We start from the raw sequence: 21,858 nt of genomic DNA, 5'->3' as shown, positions 1-21,858 counted from the left end.
CTTGTAAATATCTTATGGTGGTAATTGTGGTGCATTTCATGATTTATGAATATTGCTGAATGGTGCTTTTTGTTACTTATACAAGTTGATGAAGGTTTTTGTTAATTTTAATTATTTGAAGGTGCTTATATTTTGTTTTTGGTGTAAGCAGGTGCTTTTTATTTAATATTGTGCATTGAAAGTCTACAATTCTGTTTTATGTCAGTTTATTTCATCTTAAGTGGAAACTTTTGGTATAACCTTTTTCATCATTGGTTCCATATAGAATTCAGGTTTATACTATGAATGTGCCAATATGAGTATCATTTTGTATTTTTGCTTTTTCTTTAAATATCAGATTTTCCTGTTATTCAAAGTTTTTTAGTTTTATTCATTTGAGGATACAGTACCTTTCAAGATGTACAAGGTTTCAGGCATAGTCATTACCACCCTGAATTCTCAGGTAGAAATTTAGCATTACTTTTACCACAAACATGGAATCTGGATCTCAAGAGAGCCAGGGTAGAACTGCAGGGATGTCTAGTTAAGTACAGTACCATTGATAAGGCCTGATAGAAAAACTTAGAATTATACACAACCATAGCACTATACAGAGTTACTATACAAAGCAGCAGGTCTTTGTGCTAGGAGAATACACAAGTTGCAGCTGTCAGGGTTTGGGCTGTAATAGTTAAAGTTTTTGTAATTACATGGGCTAAGCATACAGAGGAAAGTTATATTCTCTTAAAAGGTTTCCTGCTGTAAATGGTGAAAGTATTGCTAAATCATAGTAGTAGTAGAAGTAGAATCAACTGTAGATTGTTTATGCAGGGTTACACGTAGGTCACATTAGAGATCTTCCAGAACTCAGATGTTGTAATGTTTTACTTTTCTGTTGCGTGCTAATCTCTCTCTCTCGGTCTCATATATTTCGGTGCATGCAACAGGCTTGCAATACATTTTCCACTAAATGGTTACCTGTGCATGTGAATGTTTTGGGATTTCAGAAAATTCTCTCAAGTTGTAATTTTTGTTTCCTGTGGGTTGTATAGCTTTAGAGGTTGGTGAATATTTTTTCTTTAAGTAACCTCAAGTGTGAATGAAAATTGAAAAGTTGTCAACAGTGTTTGTCACAAAATATATGTACATTATAAGCTCTATACAGTTGAAAATAACTCAATAGTGCCTTTCAGCTGTTTAAGTTGTTGATGCTGTGGTTCAGTTAAGGGACACAAACTACTGTATGAGCAGCTTACATGCAAGTTCATGTAAAGAAAGCACATTGGAACTTAGGGGTTTTAAGATTTCACTATATCTGATGGTCTCGAGTTTTCTTGATTATCTTGGTTATCATGACAGTTTATTTGCCAATTTTTCACACTTTTAGTAAATCCTATTTTCATCATAGAGTTTAGTCCTCTGTGAAGGCCATCCAGTTGTGACTCAATAAGAAAAGTTTGCAGTTTTAAATTTCTAAGGCTTCATGGTGGTGTGAAAGTGTTGGATGCAGTTTGTATTATGGAAATCTTTATGGAAACCTTTTGAAATTCTTTCTAATTGACAAAACCTAAGGGCATCATATTTGAGGATTGAGTTTTTATTTATTAAAAAGAGAAGTTTTATGTGCAATACTGCAATATATACAGTATTTATTTTTTTACTTTTTTTATTTTTAAAAAATTTTTTTGTCAGTCGCTGGACACTGAATACGTGATGTTGAAACCGAAAGTTACACATGAACACATTTCACTGTTAAGTTTTTTCTGTTTTTTCTTTTTCGTTCCCAATCCTTAAATATTCCATCCTACTCCATAACCTTGTTTATGCTCCTATGGGTAATTGCTTTTATTTTCTGTGTTGCTTGGTCTTTGGTTGTTACAATTTCTTGATAACCCATAATTTATTCATTCTTTTGCCTGTGTTCTGATATATTTATCTGTCCACTTTTCCCTTCTCTGCTCTCTTGCATATTTTCCTTCAACAACTCCATCCACTGAACTTTTCCTTGTTTCAATGAATTTTGACCCCAAAATCCCTACTTGACCTGTAGAACCTAAGAGAAGCCCTTACTACCTTTGGGTCCATTCTCCAAAACAACCCAAAATCAGCAAGAGCTTTGTACGGTCGGGCTTTATGTTTGGACCGCCTAGCTGAAGATGAGCAGTCTAACTCGAAATTAGAGCAAGCCATTGTGACCTACCGAGGTGTCATTGATCTCGCTGATGAAGATCCCAGCTTAGTGCCTCTGCCTCTTTTGCGCTTAGCAGCGGAAAAGTGCATTGATCGAATGCGCTTCCGAGGTTTGTATGGATATGAATTATTTCAGTTACTTTATTATTGAAATATATCATTTTTAGTTTCATTTTTATTTATGTTTGTGAGTCTTACTTGCATAACATTTTATGTCATCTAAAGACATGCAATAGTAGCAGAGGTTAGTCATTAGTATTTGTGTAATCCTGTCTAAAGAGTAACTCCTTTGTTTAAGGTGTAGACTTCTAAGTTTGGAGCACTTATCGACATGCCATTTCATTTGTCAAAGTGTTTCTTGGACAACCTTCAAAGGAAGAAGAAAGACTCACTTAATAGGCTTGCAGTGATTAGTGTCAAAGGTTTTCATTCTTTCTTTGTTCACCATGAAGCAGACTTTTTCCTGGACTGCCCTTGTATTTTATTTTCTCAGTTATTTGTGTTCTCTTTATGCATCTTTTCTTTATTCTCATTTGTTGTCATATGGTCATTATTCACGTACAGTATATCATTTTCATTACATTGTGATCTGCATACTTTCTGAATCCTGGGGATGGCACCACCATTATTATGTAAGCACATGGTTTTATTGCATTGTTAGCATCAGACTATTTGTATAATTGAGCTTCATGTCAAGTATTGTATTGTGTTGTATTGCATCTATCATTAGGTTAGTTTGTTCGGTTACACTAGTAATACATAGGTATTTTGTTTATCTTGAGGATATGTATCAACTTCTCATTTCATGTAAGTAGCTTACCAAGTAATTAGTCAGCTATACTTGCCACCTGCGGGCAGCTTAAATATGAAATTCGTGGTAGCGCTTCGATTGTTTAGCGTAGGTGACTAGCCTACACTAACGGGAATACTAGGAATGACTTAGCAGACAATCTCATTCTCTTTCTGCCGTGCTCGATGTAAACACTGGGTGTCTGCAGCAGCTTTGTTTATTATTCGCCGGCTGGATAATCAGATTTTGGTGAAATGCTATCACTGATTTCAAGTAGCCTTCAAGCTTATAACTATTCAGGATCAGTATTTTTTTGTTTTTGTTGTTAAGATCTGATTCAAGTTTATCATATTTAGCTAAGCAAATTGGAATCAGTTGATTAACTCTCCTTTACCAAGTAGCATATATAACGTAAATATCGTGTTTGCTTCCGAACTGATGTTTTCGGTAGCAAATACATATCTGCAAGTCTCAAACATTGTTACATAGGAATTGAGATATGTTTGTGTGATGGTACTTTGTGTACTTCAAAACAATGGTATGTAAAGAATTGATTAAAACATCTTTGCATTACACTTTCCTTTGCAGAGAACTGAAAAAGGGCAGAATGAAGTAAGGAAAGAAATTACTTATTTTGGTGGCAGTGGGCTTCTGAATAAAATGACTTAATTGACAGCCGAGAATCGGTGCCGAGCGCCCAATAGCTCCGGCACAGAGTGGCCAGTAGCGCTCACTAGCGTCGTGAGCTACTAGCTCGCCTGGCACCCAGCTACACCTGGTGCCATCTACAACCTGGAAGCACCCAGTGCACAGCACCAGCTCTTGCCACATTAATTATTTCTCTCCGGCTACTAGCCCTCTTATCTTCTCCCACGCCTGGCTCCCTCGCTTCCTTCCTGTGCCTTTGCCAGTCTTGTGTATGGGTTAACAGAAGTTAACCTTGTGATAGTGAAGTGTTGTGCAGTGGAGGAGGTGATTATCTGTCATACTCTCTTGAACCTGGGAGAAGTCATACTGAAAGTCCAATGGAGGCTGATGGAAAGTCCCCCAGGTAGTTGCCCCCCTCAGTCAAACCTGTTTTACAGCCCCAGGTTGTGACAGACAGCCACCGAAAAGGCATCTTGCCAGAAGTGTAGGGGACGAGGTGACTATCCGGCCCTTCGGATCTCCTAGACCAAAGGTGACTGTCCTACTCCCCTGAACGTGGAAGAAGACATACTTGCAGCCCAAGGGAGTCCAAGGGGCTTTGCCCCCGGGTAGCCCCCCCTCAGCCGAGCCTGTTGTCTGGTCCCAGGCCTTGGTGAACAACCATTGAAAGACGTCCAAAAGGATGTGCTTTAGCGATATAGATTCCGGTTTGGAAGTCCATAGTGCTTGTCTCCTGAACTTCTAGTTATGGAGTTCAAGTATTTAGCTCCAGAACACTCTTCCAGTGCTTATAAGAGCCCAGCAACTTCCAAGCATCCAGTGGCTCCAGAGCGCCCCCTGATGCTCCTAGATGGAAGGAAGAAGATATACTGAAGGTCCAAAGGAGGTTGGTGGGGTTTGCCCGTGGGAAGTCACCTCCTCGGTAGAACCTGTCACCCACAGTTTGCATAGTGGAAGACCCTCACACTGCCATTGGAAGGGTGTCCCTTTTAGTGTCCACGAGTTGTCATCAGACTCAAAATTAGCCCTGACAAGAGGCGTTCTAGGTGTTTTTCATGGTGCGTCCTGACCCTTGAAGAGATGTAGTGACAACAAGACGTCTCCTATTATGTTTAAATGGACTATAGATTCTCCTCTCAGCGACATACAACAGTCACAGTCTCCGCATGCTCAGCGCCTACTCCCAAGCGCCTGCTGTCTACCTCTGCACGCTCATCACTGACTGCCAAAAGTTCGGCACCAACTCCCAAGCACCCAGCACCAATTCAAGAATGCTCAGCGCCTACTCCAGAGAGTCAATATCTATCTAGCGCTTGACTTCTGTCTGTGAACATTATCACCTGCTCACAAACAGGTTTTTAGAATGCACTGTTGTTCTTTCTTGAGCGCCAGTTTCCAATTGAGTGCCTGGCTCTGGTTTTCTCAAGTGACCGGCACCAGCTCCCGATTAACTGGCACCAATTCTTCAGTATCAGTCTCCCACATCTGGGCACCATATGGAGAGTATTAGTCTGCATATTGAAAAGTTCCCTTTGCAGTACTGGGCGCCCTCCTCCATGACAGTTAGTGTCTAAGAGTCATGTCATTTGTAGATGAGCAGTAGGAGCACTGGTTAAGAAGATAGAGGACTTACAGTTTTTAGTTGAGAGACATTGCCTTGGTTTGCCTCTGAGTCCTGTCCTGTGTGGGTAAGGATGATTGAGATGTCTTTTAAAGATTTCCACAATTTACTTTGAAACCTCAAGAAGAGAAAACTTGTTTGCTCTTTTATTGCTGAGGGAGTCTTACAGTTGCAATCACCCGTTATTTTCGCCTCTGGGCCTACATCTCTTCCCTCAGGACACTGTGTCTGTTCTGCAGAAGGGTTTGGCTCAGTTTGTCAAACCCACAGTTATGCCTGTGCTAGGCTTCCTTGTTTTCCGCATATGTCTTCGGCCTGTGCTTAGTGTTATCAAGTACATTTTATTCGAGTCTGCTCGAATGTCTTAAGTGTCTGCTCGAATGTCTAAGTGTCTGCTGACTGTCAAAGAGTTTGCAGGATCAGCAGCTAGTCCGCATGGTGATCTGTGAGTCAGGACGAGGATCTGCAGGTTCCCATGGTTGTCTGAGAGACTGCATAGTAGTCAGCGAATCTGCACAGGATAGAGATGAACTAGACAATCGTGTCATCCACTTTCCAAGGGCGCTTGGATGAAGACCTGAGTTATGCAGGAAGTATCCTTCCTTGTCCATGCTGGACTCTGGGAATATTTCAAGTCTGTCTGGCAGGACAGTCCTTTAGTGCGAGGATCTGTGTTTCAGCCTCTCTATGGCAAGCGTACTCACAAGTCCTCACTCCTCTAGCGTTTGACTTCATGTTCTGGAACGTCATTCTTTACCAGGAGGACTGACTTCTTCAATTACCTTCGAAGGAAAGTGTGAGGAGGTTTTCTAACATTTGGGACAGGAAAACGCAGCTGGACGCTTGTTTATCCCCTTAGCCTTGAATTAGGTCGGACCTACAGTAGTGTCTATCCAAACACAAACCCTTGGAAGGGAAGTGCCTTCTTACTATAAACCCAGACTTCGTTTTCCATTCAAACGCCTAGGGTCTGGGTTGGGGAGCCTGCTTGGGGAACTGGGTAGTTTCCGGGGTGCGGCCCTCGGAAGAACATAATCTTATCTCTCAGATAGCTGAAAGCTTTTCACTTACAACTTCAACGCTTAACCTTATTCCACTCCTAGACTGTGGTAATCTTGTTACAAGACCACATTCCTAAGTGTATTCTCATCTCTGTCAGATAGCAGAAAGCTTTTCACTTATGGCTTCAGCGCATATTGACCCTATTTCACTCCTAGACTGGTAATCTTGTTATCAAGAACACATTCCTTAACCATATGGAGAAGAAGGAAGCAAGGAGTCTCTCTCTCTCTCTCTCTCTCTCTCTCTCTCTCTCTCTCTCTCTCTCTCTCTCTCTCTCTCTCTCTCTCTCTCTCTCTCTCTCCAGTCAATGGAGAACTCCTATGATGGGCATATCAAATTGAGTTTTCCAGTCACTCAACTTTTTCAGGGCACACTAATTAGTTATGGCGGATACACTGAACTGTCAAGCATGTCCTTCCTACCAAATGGAGCGTGAATCCCCTGGTCTGGCAGAATCTGTGGAATCTATGGGACAGGCCGATTACAGGCAGTCCCCGGTTATCAGCGGTCTGGTTTTACGGCGCTTGTCTAGTGATGACGATAACCAGATTTTCAACATTGATCTCCAGTCATCGGCTCCGATCCCCGGTTATTGGCACTGATCCCCACTTATCGGCGGTGCTGGTCCCCGGTTGTCAGCGCTGATAACCAGGGATTGGCGCTATTATTGCTGATTTTCGGTTATTGCCAATTTTCGGTTATCGTCATGCTGTTGGGAACGGAACCCTGCCAATAACCGCGGACTGCCTGTCTGGTCCAGTTTGCCGCCTCGAGGAACCTTTGCCTTCCTCATTTCGTTCTCCAGTCCTAGACCCTCGTGCATGGGCAACTGACGCTGTGCTGCAAGGTAGGTCCAACCTGGACCTTTAACACCCTTCCGCATTCCAGCTTGGTCAAGGAAAGGCTGAAAAAGTTTTCAGGTTCATCGCCACGTAATGATGACACTCTTACCCCGTTCTGGACCATGAATATTGGTTCCTGAACCAGAGATGGTTGTTGGTGGGTCTCCACGACTCCTTCCACGATCCATATCTACTCAGACAACCCCACTTCAAAAGATACCACTAAAGGGTGGACCACTCTTTTCTCAGACAGATTTACAGATTCTCTGGGAGCGTGCCTGGAGAAGTGAACTTTTCAAGACTGATTGCAGAGACTGTTGCAAGATGCAGATGGCAGTGTTCTTGCCAAGTACTCCAATCTAAGTAGGCAGTCTTCCGTCAATGGTGTAACAGTTATAACATCTCATCTGCGAATTCCTCTTTAGCTCAAATTGCAGAACTCCTCCTATACCTGAGGACCGCCAAGGCAGCTCTCTCTTTCACCTTCAAGGGGCATAGAGTGGAGTGGGTAACTACAAAAAAATAGAGGAAAGGTGCAAATGGTGATACAAGCATGAAACTTGGCTGAACTATTCTTCTTGTCCCTTGGTCTCATTATCAATCTCCGGCCACACAAAATTTTGCCATTTTCCAAGATGGTCAACAGGTTTTCAAAATGGCATCCTGTGGATATTCAAATATCCACAGGACGCCATTGGCAAAATGGCAAAAATTTGTGTGGCCTGAGATTGATAATGAGACCAAGGGACAAAAAGAATAGTTGAGCCAAGTTGCACGCTTATGTCACCATTTGCACTTTTCCCTTATTTTTTTGTAGTTACCCGCTCCACTATATGCCCCTTGAAGGTGGAAGAGAGAGCCACATTGGCTGTCCTCAGGTATAGGAGGAGTTCTGCTATCTGAGCTAAAGAGGAATTTGCAGATGAGATGTTATAACTGTTACACCATTGACTGAAGACTGCCTACGTAGATTGGAGTACTTGGCAAGAAGACTGCCATCTGCATCTTGCAACAGTCTCAGCAATCAGTCTTGAAAAGTTTGATTAATCACATTCCAATCCCTAAGTCACTACCAGTTTATATTAAAATATTAAAAACAAGCCTTTATATATGTAGATACATCATTTCTCTGCATAGAAATATCCAAGATGGCTGTCACTATATCAAAAATGTTTGCCAAAATGCAAAAAATTGTTACTTAAGCTTATATATGAGGCTAAAGGTTGGGTAATACATGGATTTGGGGTAACTTCAACCTGATCAGTTCATTTTTTTTTAGAATAGAGATCAATTAATCCCAGTTAATTAATTTTCATCCTCATTTAGAAAAAAAATGGGTAATATGCTTCATGTAAAAGTGTAATAGTGTAGAGTCAGTGTGCTACCAGGGCACACTGGTTGACACTGTATCTGTGAAACTCAGCATGGGGTTCAATGCTAGCTAACGGCAGAGATGTGGTATTAGTTTCCCAAATGCTGTTTAGCTAGCCCCACTTCAAAGTTAAACAGCTGCACCTGAATTGACAGGATATGCCAGCGCGGGAGAGCCGAGCCAAGGAAGATGGGGCTTTAGTCTTCTAGATGGTGTACAGATCACACGGGAATTAAATAGCATTGGGTGAATGATCAGGCTAGGGGTATGATTATGACATATCTGAGCCTAGTTGTATCCCATATCTGAAAGTGCATATATGTTATATAGGTGGTAAAAGGATAAACCCTCGGCCTATAGATCAAAAACAATGGCAGGACAATCTTGGAAATTGTCTTGCCTGAAGGGAGATAGTACGACTAACTGGAAGCTTTGTTACTTGTGCCAAGAGGACACACGTGAAAGACTAGTTGATGCATCTGGTGCTGGCTGTTACCCTTGCTACAAACATTCCTGAATTCTATAAGTTAAATGCAATGCCTATACCATTTCATCCCAAAAGGCTTGATGAAGGTGATGGAATTCTGCAGACCTTTGAAAATAACAAAGCAACATATCATGAATCATGTATGCCGAAGTTCAAAACAACAAAACTAGAAAGGAAAAGGAAGTCATTATGTAAGACAAAAGAAGAAGATGATGCCCCATCAGCAAAATTCACACGTAGTAGCCAGAAGGCAGATGAAGAAGATGCAGAAGAATCTAAGACTGAGGAAGAAGGAATATGCTGTATTTGTGACCAGCCAGCACCAATCAAAGATTTACGATTGGCCATGACATTGCCTTTACATGAAAAGCTGCAACAGTGTGCCACCAACCTACTAGATGAGAAACTTCTGGCCAAGCTTAGTGCTGGAGGTATTGTTTCTCAGGACCATATGTATCACCCATCTTGTCTGACAGGTGTGTACAGCAGGGAAAGGGCCTGGCTAAATTCCCAGAAAATTGAAGATGATTATGTGCAGTACAGACAAGAGGCATGTGCCCATGCTTTTGCTGAGCTTGAGATGTACATAAGAGACAAGCAGTTGACCACAGATGGGTGCTGCTATTTTACAATGGTAGAACTTTATGATTTGTACAAACAAAGACTGGAACAGCTCAATGTTGATTCTTCCTTTGTGCACTGAACACGGTTGAAAGAACAGATACTTACCCGCATCCCAGAACCGGAGGACTTTAAAGAGGGAAGAGAAATTTGGTTTGCCTGCAAAAGGAAAATGGGAGAAGCCCTAGCCATGGCATGTGACTACAATGATGCACTAATCGTGGCCAAAGCAGCTAAGATATTGAGGGAACAGATGCTTGACAAGAGCTAGAATTTGATGGAACCTTAACAGCAGACACTAGAAGAGAATCTGTGCCATCAAGTTTGTTGGAATTTGTAAGTGTGCTACAAAACGGTGGCGATATAAAATCCCAACTTAAATATGGAACATCATCTACTGATCTAGCTTTAGCACAACTTTTGCACTTCATCTGTCGAAAGAATCCAGCATCTTCAACATTCTCCAGACATTCCAAGTCAAGAGAACCTCCGTTTCCAATATATATTGGTCTCCTGGTCTTTCCAAAAACCAGGAAGTGTCAATTAATTGATACATTCCATCACCATGGAATCAGCATCAGCTGTGATAGGGTTCTGGAATTGAGTAAAGGGTTAGGAGAAGCAATTGTAGCAAGAGCTGTGGAGGAAGTAGTTTGTCCCACTACACTAAGAAAAGGGCTCTTTACAACTTGTGCTGTTGACAATCTGGACCATAATCCAAGTGCCACAACTGCACAAACATCCTTCCATGGGACAGGCATATCTTTGTTTCAGCATCTGAGCACTGATGAAAAGGGTGAGGACAGAAACTTGGCCCAAATCATCCAAAGTGGAGCAAAGTCAAAAAAAGTACCTTCTCTTCCTGAATGTTACACAAATGTACCTCCTGCTCACTTTAACCCCTTCGCCACTGGCCTGTTGCACTGCCGATAACGCTTGCATACCGCATGAGACCGTGAGTATATCAGTCATCATTTGCTCCCACTAAACTTTCTGTTATTCATATTTTTCATTTATATTCTTATGTGAAAACATTGTGTACATACCAATGAATATTTTTCACCACATTGGCTATACATATATATATATATATATATATATATATATATATATATATATATATATATATATATATATATATATATATATATATATATATATATATATATATATATATATATATATATATATATATATATATATATATATATATATATATATATATATATATATATATATATATATATATATATATATATATATATATATATATATATATATAATATATATATATAAATATATATATAATATATATATATATATATATATATATATATATATATATATATATATATATATATATATATATATATATATATATATATACAGTATATATAAAAGAAAAAGAGGAATATTTAGTGGAAAAAGTAATTGCAGAAATAGAAATAGTAGTAAAGTAGTAGAAATAAAGTAGCAGAAAAAGTAGTAAAGTATTAGTAAAATAGTACTAGTAGTAATAGCAGTATATACTAGTTTTCTTACGGAAACAGTTAGTATACATCAATGAATGTTTATGGCATTGGTAATAATAATAATAATAATAATAATAATAATAATAATAATAATAATAATCATAATCATAATCGTAATAATAATAACAATAATAATAATAAAAAAATTCAACAGTAATACCACTACTACTACAACTTGTAGTAGAAAAAATAATGATAATAAAAATTACATGTGAGTGTAAAAAAAAATGAAAGAAGTTTTCAAAAAACATAGTACACTTTCCTGTTGACCGAAAATACTCCTCTGCCCGAGCATTCATCTATTCACACAGTCTGTCAATATCATCATCACAAAAAAAGAAACAAAATGCATTTCGTGGGCAGGTGAAGTCGGGTGTGCAAACAGAGATCCCATTGTCACCCTCCGTGAAATCAGGGGTTGGGTCTGGGCGCTTGTCACAAAATGGATCTGTTATGAACTGCCAACCTTCATCGACAATGGGTTCAATGTCTTCTAAAATCTCGGTGTCGCTGTCATCCTCTAAGCAACTATAACAACTATCACTATAATCATCTGGCAAATCTGGCAGGTATTCCTACCCAGGACCTGAAATACTATCATCCGACATCATGATACTGAAAAATAAAAAAACCTGTAAAATAACTGCAATCAAAAGGAGAAAAAGTTTAGCCTTGGTCCAAATGGTTTACTCACAAGATCGTGACAATGTTTCATACATAACAGCTTGAGGCGCACTGACATGTGCTGCTGGACGATACCCTTTATAATATCCCATATGAATATGGCGTCCACGGCGACCATCGGACACTCATTGGCTAGAATGAATAGTGGGTGGAGCTTCTGCACCTCTCTCGTACACAATACTACGCCTGAAACCCATCCAAGCTGAAGAAAACAGCTCTGATTTTTTAGGAGGGATGAAAGACGTATAGGCGTACGTCGCGGTCTTTTATTACTGTACCGTAAAAGACGTACATGTGTACGTCCCGGTAGCGAAGGGGTTAAACATGAGAGTCCCCTCCCTTCATCTAGTGGAGGTGCAGGACACCAACAGGTTGTGCTTTTAAAGCATCTTTCTCTTGAGTATGAATTGCTTGAGAAAGTTAGCCTGTCGGACAGGAGTGAAAATGCTGTGCCCATATCTTGGGCAGCACATCACGCTTCTCAGAAGCGACAGACCCCATTTGAAATAGGTTTGTCATCAAAGTTGCCTCTTTTTCAAGAGGCAGCTCATTCAGTTGTAATGATAAAACATGTCATGGATATTGCAAGAGCAACCACACAGTTTCTCAATCCTGGCCAAACCCCAGTTCTAGCAGTTGATCAGCCACTATTTGCAATTGCTAAGCAAATCCAATGGGATTGGCCTTTGCAGTATGGTGATATGGTTATTATGTTTGGAGGGCTGCATATAGATTTGTTTATTTCTGCTTCACATTTGAAGAAGACATGTCTAGCCCACCAGGTGACAGCTTGCAGTTTATATCAGCTGCGCAGAGCTGCCTATATGGCATATAACCAGGAAGCAGAAGAAGAAATTGAGCTAAGCTGTGAAAGCTGGATCAGAAAACGAGAATCAGTGTCCCCAATCTTACTTTTGGAATCTTGTGCTTCAGCTAGAACTTCTAGTGTTTGTTTTCATCAGGTCATACCGAGAGTCTAATTTCCAATTATACAAAGATGTGCTGCAGGAACTCATTCCTTTCTTCTTTGCCCTGGACCATGTACATTATGCCAGGTGGCTTTCAATTCATTTGAGGGACATGGAGGCTCTCCAAAATGACACATTTGATGAATTCACAAAGGGAAATTTCACTCTCCACAAAACCACTCGGCCATTTTCTTCAGTGGGTATAGACCAAGCACATGAGCAGAATTATGCTCATGTGAAAGGAAATGTGGGAGCCATTGGCCTATTTGAAGATGAAGATGCTCTCAGAAGGTGGACAGTGGCTGGTCCTGAAGTAAGCTGCCTGATCTTTGGGTTTGAGACTAGAAGGGATGCTGATCCAAAATCTGAGGGTAAGCATCATGATGAAACAAACTGTGCAGAAAAGGTTTCTTGAAATGGTTGAAAATCTGGCAAAAGTAATCAAAGAAATGGGCAACCCTTTTGAGGAAGATTCAGTGGATCTGATTGTGCTAGACAGTCATGAAATTATTGACAGCAAAGTTAGTGAATCCTTGAGATCTGTGAAGGGCCTTGGACAGACACAATTCACAAACTTTATTGAGAGGTTCAGGTCACCCAGCAAATTCTATGAACCAGTACACAAGAACAAAATTCTGTTGTTCAGTCGCAAGATGTCTACTACAGAATGAAAAATAACTAGCGTGGTGTGGAACCAAGCACGCTTTGCCTAGCATCCAAGGAAGGTTTGCCTAAGCCACTTGTCTTCGTGGAGAAGTCAGTTCTGAGTACAATAAACCCCCAGTATTCGTGGGGGATAGGTGCTAGAACCCCCCTCGAATAGCTAAAATCTGCAAATACTGGAGACCATCCCCTAAAAACACTTATAACTGCATATTTAAACAGGTCAGACACCAAAGACTACCTTTAAAAACATTTATAACTACCTATTTAATGGTTCAAACACCAAATGTATAACTTAAACTATCATCCTACACTAGATATACCTTAAACTATTATCCTAAAATACTTTAATATCATTTCAAAGTCATCTTACAACATTGCCCTTAAAATACATTTTATATTATGCTGTGTTTAATATTAATATCTAACAAGTAGTAAATCATGCTTTTTATCATAAAAAAAATGTGGTCATGAAAATAACATCAAAATGCACCAATTAGTGAATATTTCTCGACGAAAAAGTCTGAATTGCTGAATTTTTCTTGAATAATTTGGGGATAAGTTTCACAGAAAAACCTGTGAATTGGTGAAGCTGTGAATTGCAAGATCGTGAGTAGCGGGGGTTAATTTACTTGACTTTGGATGTTACCTCTTCAGTTGCATTGGCATGGAGAGAGACATGGCCAGACCTTGAGTTGTAGCATAGAGCCAAGAACGGATCCTTTTCCGTCATTAGTTGTTCTCTTTAGTATTGCTGTCTCGCAGGGAAGTCCCTAGAGTCCCTGGACCCATACCTCTCACTGTATGCAGTTGCCTCAGACAAGAAGCTGGGTGTGTGGTCATTGGGAACCAGCCGTTTCAAGGTGTGGTTGCCAGTGGAAACAAGTCTTCTCATTAACTGCAAGGAGTTGTTGGCTAGCCAGAAGGGATTTAAGTCATTTCTGTCTCCTTGGGCATGCCTTCTCTAGCTTATATTAGAAGGCAGGGGTCATAAATTCAGAACCTCGGGAGCCATCGTCAGAACTTTAACCTCTGGACAGTGGAGAGGAATACTGTAAATATGCCTCAGTTGTTTCTTGGTTGACTGTATGTTTGGTGGACACGTTAAGTCATCCAGGACAGGTACTCTCCCATGTTTGATCTTTTCCTATAGGTTGCATGGCAATTATGAGAGTGTTCAGCAACCCCTCGTTGATCTCTTTGCTGCTAAGCTGAATCATTGTCTCCCCGATTCTGGGCCCCCAAGCTTGGGCAGTAAACATTGGGATTCAGGATTGGACACACCTATTCTTGTATGCCTTCCCTATGTTTCCGCTGTTGAATGGGGTACTCCAGGGTTGAGGACTACCGAGAACTCCACCATGTTTCTAATTGCGCTTTGGTGGCAGAGGATGCATTGGTTCCTAGTCCTTCCAGTTTTTAGTAGAAATCTTATGCATTACCTCCATAATAATCTGCTTCATCAGGCGGGCAAGGGGAAGCCTTAAGAAAATATTAAAATGCTTTGACTAACCTCTTGGAACTGTCATCCAGCTCCTGAGCTCCAGAGACTTTTATTAGTTGTCTAGGGAGCTTTTCCTTATGACAAAATGAAAAGTATATTAATATCTTGTTCAGTATTGCTAGAGCTTTATGGATTATGATGTAAGTCCTGAGGCAGTCCCTCTCTGAACTCCTATATTAGCTGTGTTGAAGTTCTGCACTTTTTTGAGAAATGATGAAGGATTGTTTCCTACATATAGGCTAAAATCCACGCTGACTAAAGGGAAACTTAATGCTTCTCAGCTGGATTGCTGGAAATTCTGCTAAGCTGCTTTTATGGAACCTAGTCTCTGGCTAAGACTTCTTAGTGGCCCTCCTTTCTACCCCAGAGAGAGGCTTCCTTCATAAAACACTCCTGTGGCAGCGGTTTCGGCCAGAAGAGTAAGTGGGTTACTTGCAATTTATTCGTTAGTAGTGTCACTTACTGGAGCTGAACTCTCTTTTTATGCATCCTTTTATGCTAAGATGATGTCAAGACCAAAGCTCTTCCAAGAGTTTTCTCTATCCTAGCTTAAGAGATCCTGACTCCTGGAAAAGGCTTTTCTTTGATGCCCTGTCAGGGCTATAGGGATTTATGCATCCCATCTTAACCATTAAGGAAGCATTGTAAGAACCTATTTTGCACCATCAAGAATCCTTAGGTTCCTAGGGTCTTAGATGCCATGGTTTTCTTTATTAATCCTTAATTCTGGATGCTTACCATGATTTGTCTCTAGAGGATTGTCCCCTTTTGTTGGTGAAAGTGCACAATGTCAAAACGACCTCTACATCGATCCTCTCTCTAGACTGTCAAGTCTTGGCGTCACATTGGAGGTGTAACTATGTGTTTTCTTCTGACTGCTTGAGAGCCATCTTTATCCTGCAGGGACTGCTGTACACTAGCACCTGGGTAAGTGAGGAACCTTATGTATTGGGGTTCGTATACGGTAATATCATACTCAACAGTACTTTGTCTTGACTGCAGGATTGTGCTTAGTTGCAATTTCTTTGTTTCTCTTAGGTAGGAAAAAATGAAGTTTATTAGAGTAAATAATGTTGGAACTATGTTGCAGAGCCATTACTCCTCATTGGAGAAAGCTACCCTGAGCTGATCGAGAACCACCTTTACAGGAAAAATTTTGTGGTGTTCTTTTGGGTGTGAGATGCCACAGCAACTCAGTTACATAGGTGGTAACTCTTTAGGGATCATGTTTAGTTTTGGCCTTAGCTCCCTTCAATTCTGCAGGCCTGGGGCAGAGAGGCCAAACTTGCTATTCAGTGTCGCACAGTCTCAACAAGTGGCTATATTTAGGGTCCACGTTCCACCTCCTTACAATAGTGGACCTCACCTGATGAAGATCCTCTCTGACAAGATCTTGCCTTGGGATATTTCTAATATCTGATAATTTGGTTATAGTATGGGAAAACCTCTGGCCCTCCTTCAGCACACAGTGTTGAAGTCAGCTAATTATAGAGGTTAAGTTTCACCTCAAAAATAATTATTTTTATGATAAAATCAGTTTTTTAGGTACTTACCCTCCATCATTGAGATCCTTCCCCCCTCCCCTCTTAAGAGATTAATAGAGGACTGATCAACCAAAACACTCGCTGTCTTTACCCAACCCCCTAAAGGGTTGGAAAGTAACTACAGGGAACGTTTCGCTCATTAACGATTGTTTCAGTTTTAACACTTGTCAAACCTGCACCAAGTAGCTGCAGATAAAGCTAATGATGGAGGGTAAGTACCTAAAAAACTGATTTTATCATAAAAATAATTATTTTTGATAAACCCCATAATTTTTACTTAATTGCTTGCAGTCCATTTTTTTCAGGCACTTTCTTTCCCTCTTTACATGTGCAGACTAAAAATGAATGACTGGAGAGTCTATTGTTTTCATAAACTTGAACCTAGATACCTCTCAAAGAATGAATACTTATGACAGTCAGAACTGTTATGCCTACTTTGCACTCACTGGATGCTAAGCAAGGCTGAAGTATGTAATTTCTTCAACAAGGTTTGTGCATGGAACATTTTGACAAATGAAATGGCTATGTTATTGGATTATATGTCAAACACTCCTCTTTTCGTTTTAAATTTTAGAAGTATGTATATTTTTATGTTTTTTTTATTAATCTGTCTGTAAAATAGCCAGACATACAAATTCTTGATTGGGCATGTGGAAGACTCCTTTTCAGTAATTTGTTACCATATCCATTGTACTTACCAGGGTTCTTTGGAAAAGCTGTGAGAGTCCAGCAACGACTTCTACAAAGGTTTCCAGATGATTTGGCTCTCAGAAACCAGATGGGTGTAACATATCTGCTTATGCACCAGCCAAGTGCAGCCAAAGAAGTTTTTGAAGCTATACTAGAAAAGTGGCCAGAGGATGGTTTTGCACAGGTAACTAACTATGAAAAGTCTTAATGTGTAGCTTTACAGTAGCTGTGGCCATTAAGGAATGTAGTAAGGAAAGTAGGATAATTTTATTCCATCAAAATGGCCATCAATCATATAATGCCCATATTTGTGGTTGAGAATGTCCCGAGCATCTCAGTTATTTGTTGTAACAGACAAAAGAAAAGAAATTATTCATTTGTAAATTAATTGGAGACTCAGATAAGAAGCAGTTACCATCTTCACTGCTTGTGAGTATACAACACTGTTAACAACTCTCTATCAAAATTTCCCCAATTTTCTCAACAAATATCCACTCACTAACTCATCACTATTCATTATTCCATCTTATTTTTATTGCCATTTCACCACCACCTTACACCACAATACACTTTTATTGTATTGTTTGATTTCTTCTACTAGTGGCTGTTGTCAGCACCAGTTTGTACCTGTAAGTAGTATAGCTCATTTCTGAATTAAGACTTTTGACATTGTCTTGCATAATTCAGGTATTTTCCAGTGTTTATTTTGATGTATGCTACTAGATAACAAGTTATTTCAGGGGTAGTGCTGAGAGGTGGGTTTCATCCTGCTACCTTCCTTTGATTTCAGTCAGTCCTGGGTTATTATTTTTCTTTTAGCCATACACTCCAAATATTATCCATTGCTTTTGTAATTCTAGGTAAGGATATGTGTTTTAGCTGACTATTCTTTGGTCTTTCTTAATAACAAGATATATTCATATCCACATATGTTGACATTTTTTCCATTTGTAAATGGTATGGAAGGTACACCAAAATGAACACCTTTAACCATTCAAGAAATTGGCTGAATATTGTAGATCAACATGACTAGGGAGAATGTTCAATATTACCCATATTTTATTCTCTTTTTGTCTTGTATTTTACCCTATTTACATATTGTACAGTATATGCTGCTAAGTGTTAGGTACAATTTTGAATCTATATATTTTCTGTTTTTGGGCTGTATTTCTGTTTAGTGTAATTATGCTATGCTTTGACCATTATGTTATAGTAGAGTTACCAAGGTATTTAAGGTGTGTTCTACAGTGCCTTCGTGTTCTTGCCTCTGGCAGATGTTCTTCAGTTGTGTAGCACCTGTCATGGCCAGTGTTCACTTTCTCACATGTGAAATGTGCTATGGTTGGTCACCCACTCAGTGGTCTTGCTGTGAGATAACCTCTGTGGACCTGTCTGTCCTATGTGAGGGCTGTATTTCCTGGTTTGCTTCTGGGCCTTCATTCTTCTTGTTAAGGTGAAGGAGCAACATCTTAACCAATTTAACTCCTGCTACTGTTCCTATTGAAAGGAAGACCTCAGCCTTTGGGTATCATGTCAGCTGGAAGAATTCAGATCTGGTTGTTTCAATGACATGATGACAGCTTTAGTTTAATTGACTGAGAACAGGATCAGGAGGTTGCTCTCCTTGATCTGACACTTTTGGTACCATACTTATTTTCAAGCAAATTTGTAGTAGTCTCTGGTCAGTCATCATCCTTCCTTGGAGAAATTGGTTAACACAGCTACCTTATGATGAAGTCCTCCAACTTCAGTGGCAAAAATCTTGGTCTACAGTGTCAGTTTCAGATGATCACCTGATCAAAACTTTGGAAGAGGTGTTGGAGGATCTGGTGTGGGCAGGCGTAGTCACTCCCAAAACTAATCTTAATGGACCCATCCAGTCATAAATTGAGAGTGTATCCTCTCAGTCTGCAAGATTATTAGCATCCTATTGGACAACTAGACAACACTTGATTACTTAAGGAACCAGTGGTTTAAGGTCCAAGTATCAGTTGACATCTTATGGTCAGAAGCAAGTCACATGAAAGCAGGCAGTCTCAGCCAGTAGAGTCACATTCTACTGTCAAAGTGATGTTTAGAACTAGAGATCTGCAGGCTCTGTGGCATTTTTTGGGCATGCTGTATGTGGATTGGTTTTTTGCTCCCCTGAACAACCAGCTGTCGATCTATAGTTCAGTTCAACTTAATCCAGTGATTTGAAACTTAGATGCTATGCCACATTCCTAGAACAGCTTAGAAGTATATCTTTCCCACTTTTTGGCCTCATCAGTTGTACATTGGCCAAGCTCCAGGCTTTCATCTACGTGAGGATGGCTTTGATTTCTCGCCTGTGACTGGAGGAGTCATTTAGAGACATTGTAATGATGTTAATAGACAACCCTGGTAGCTTTCTGACTTGTAAGAACATATTGCAACACACTGCATAAGGGTCTATGGCAACCTAGTGATGCTTAGTTTCATACCTAGAGGTCAGTCATTGAGAAGACTCATATATCAAGGGTTTTCTAGAGACTGCTAATGTTATCATTTATCCTATCAAATTTCAGCTAGCAGCATTTTATCAGTCCATTGAGTCTGTTGTGTGATTGGTCATTGGTGCAGTTGATTCCACTATTTTAGCAATAGAGGGTTCTTTGTGATTGCTTAGTATTTGGAGGATGCAGTCAATTTGCACAATTTTGGCACAGGTCTGTGGTTTTTTGTGTTTCAGTTTCAAGGACTGGACATGTGCACCTCCGTTCAGCTTAAGTGGTATATTCCATTACTGAAAATGAAATACCCAAAAGCTCTTAATCCCCATAATTTGGATAGCATTCTCTAAGCAGCTTGAACAAAACCCTTAGAATTCTTAGAAGCAAGTTCATTATAAAACCTAGGCATGAATTCAACTCAACAAATACATATTCTACTTGAAGTACACCCTCAAGTAATGCAATTTAGTGAGCAAAATATTTTGGTCAAGACTGTTGGTATGGTAGCCTCACTGTTGGTCATTATGATCGGTTATCACCACATAAAAGAGCTGCAAAATATGCCCAGAGTAATGTAGAATAACATTAAATGTATGCTGACAAGTAAAAAAAACAGGTTTTGATGTTGAAAAAACCAAAAAAGCTATTTTTGGTAACCACTGTGAATCCTGAAATGAGTTACTCTCAAGGTCCCTAGAGGGGCTCCTTGACCTGTAAAGCGTAAGTGTAGGAATATTAATTAAATGATGGAATAAAAAACAATTAATACTACTATTTCATTTCAAAAGACTACATAATACTGAATGAAAAATGTTATACATACATGCACTATTACAGTATTCTTTTGTATGCCAATCTGTAAAGCAAGGGGCTACACACAATCCTACTTCACAATCCTTACACCAACATGAGCTATCCTTTTTATCTTCTTCTTCCAGCACTGAGCATAAGCCCTTTTGGCCTCTTCTTTTTATCTGTAGGTGGATTATTAGGTGGACAATAATCAGGAAAGTGCCTGCCATTTAGCTGCGAAAGTTTCGCTGCATGTCATGAGGGCCTGCGCAAGAGAACAGGTCTTTCTTTTTTCACGCCGGGATCACTAACAAAAGCATCGTCCAGTCACTTGGCAATGAAAAGTCATCATCACTCTCACAATCAGAAGAAAAGTTTGTTCCTTCAGTATCCTCATCTCTGGAGGATTCAGAACTAGAGCTCTCATCATCAAATAGGTTATCAATATCAGACTCCTCATCTAGTATTTGATTGATCTCACCTGAAGAAATACACCTCTTCTTTAGGACACTCATTTTGAAAGAAGCGAAAAATTGACTTCTCTTGATAAACGCCCGAAGCGCACTGAAAGAAAACCAGCTTTCTAGCATCAAGCAACCCCCAGGAGAACGTTGCCAGGCAACAAATAAGTTGCCATTTACAGCTTACGTGTACACTTTTTGTACGAGTAAATGTATTATTACAGGACTGATGGTCTGACATGTGCGTTAAAAGCCTTGAATGTAATATCCCATTGAAGGAGGTACCGAGTAGATCGTGGTAAACGTATTATTACGTCAGGTTGACGCTTAACAGGTTAAGATAGACCAACCAATTTCAAAGAATTCTCTTCTAGTTGATCTTGGCCAGTACAACGGGGGGTTCCGTTCCCGACAGCGTGACAATAACCGGCAATCGCCGATAACCAAATATTGGCAATAATAGCGCCGATCCCGGGTCATTGGCGCTGCTGATAACCGGGGACTAGTGAATAACCGGGGATTGGCACCGCCAATAATGGGGATCAGCGCCAATAACTGGAGAATGGTGTCGAAAACTTGGTTATAGTCGTCGCTAGTCAAGCGCCTTAAAACCGGATCGCCGATAACCAGGGACTGCCTGTATAGTGCACGTTGACACTGGTAGAATATAGAACAAGAGGGCTCTTTCCTCTTGCTACAACAGCTGACTAGGTTCAGTTCCCATTCCTTACCTGCGGATTTGGCAACAACACCCCAAACATAAGCCATCTATTGTGGCAACAATGCACTCCATGCCAGCTCTTTTGCTCATTACTCTTTTCAGGTCTATACAGGATAATTATTCACCCAAGTCCCATGCCTTTTGGTCAGGGAAAGTGGATGGGTTTGATGACTCACAGCGGCTACCAAAAATAGGTTTTTCCTACATCAAAACCTG

The 21,858-nt window shown here is 40.0% G+C and overlaps 1 protein-coding gene across 9 annotated transcripts in view; it reads left to right on the top strand.

The window, feature by feature from the left end:
- LOC136851874 (aspartyl/asparaginyl beta-hydroxylase-like) overlaps positions 1-21,858 on the top strand; it is a 164,904-nt gene that overhangs the window by 104,821 nt on the left and 38,225 nt on the right. For all 9 annotated transcript variants that reach the window (XM_067126191.1, XM_067126195.1, XM_067126192.1 and 6 more), the window contains 2 exons: positions 2,030-2,279; positions 17,209-17,381. In XM_067126191.1, coding sequence (XP_066982292.1) covers positions 2,030-2,279; positions 17,209-17,381 — 423 coding nt within the window. The remainder of the gene's footprint in view (positions 1-2,029; positions 2,280-17,208; positions 17,382-21,858) is intronic.

This window comes from Macrobrachium rosenbergii, chromosome 24 (genome assembly GCF_040412425.1).
Source record: "Macrobrachium rosenbergii isolate ZJJX-2024 chromosome 24, ASM4041242v1, whole genome shotgun sequence".
Lineage (NCBI taxonomy): Eukaryota > Metazoa > Arthropoda > Malacostraca > Decapoda > Palaemonidae > Macrobrachium > Macrobrachium rosenbergii.
This window is presented reverse-complemented; position numbering and strand designations above follow the sequence as displayed.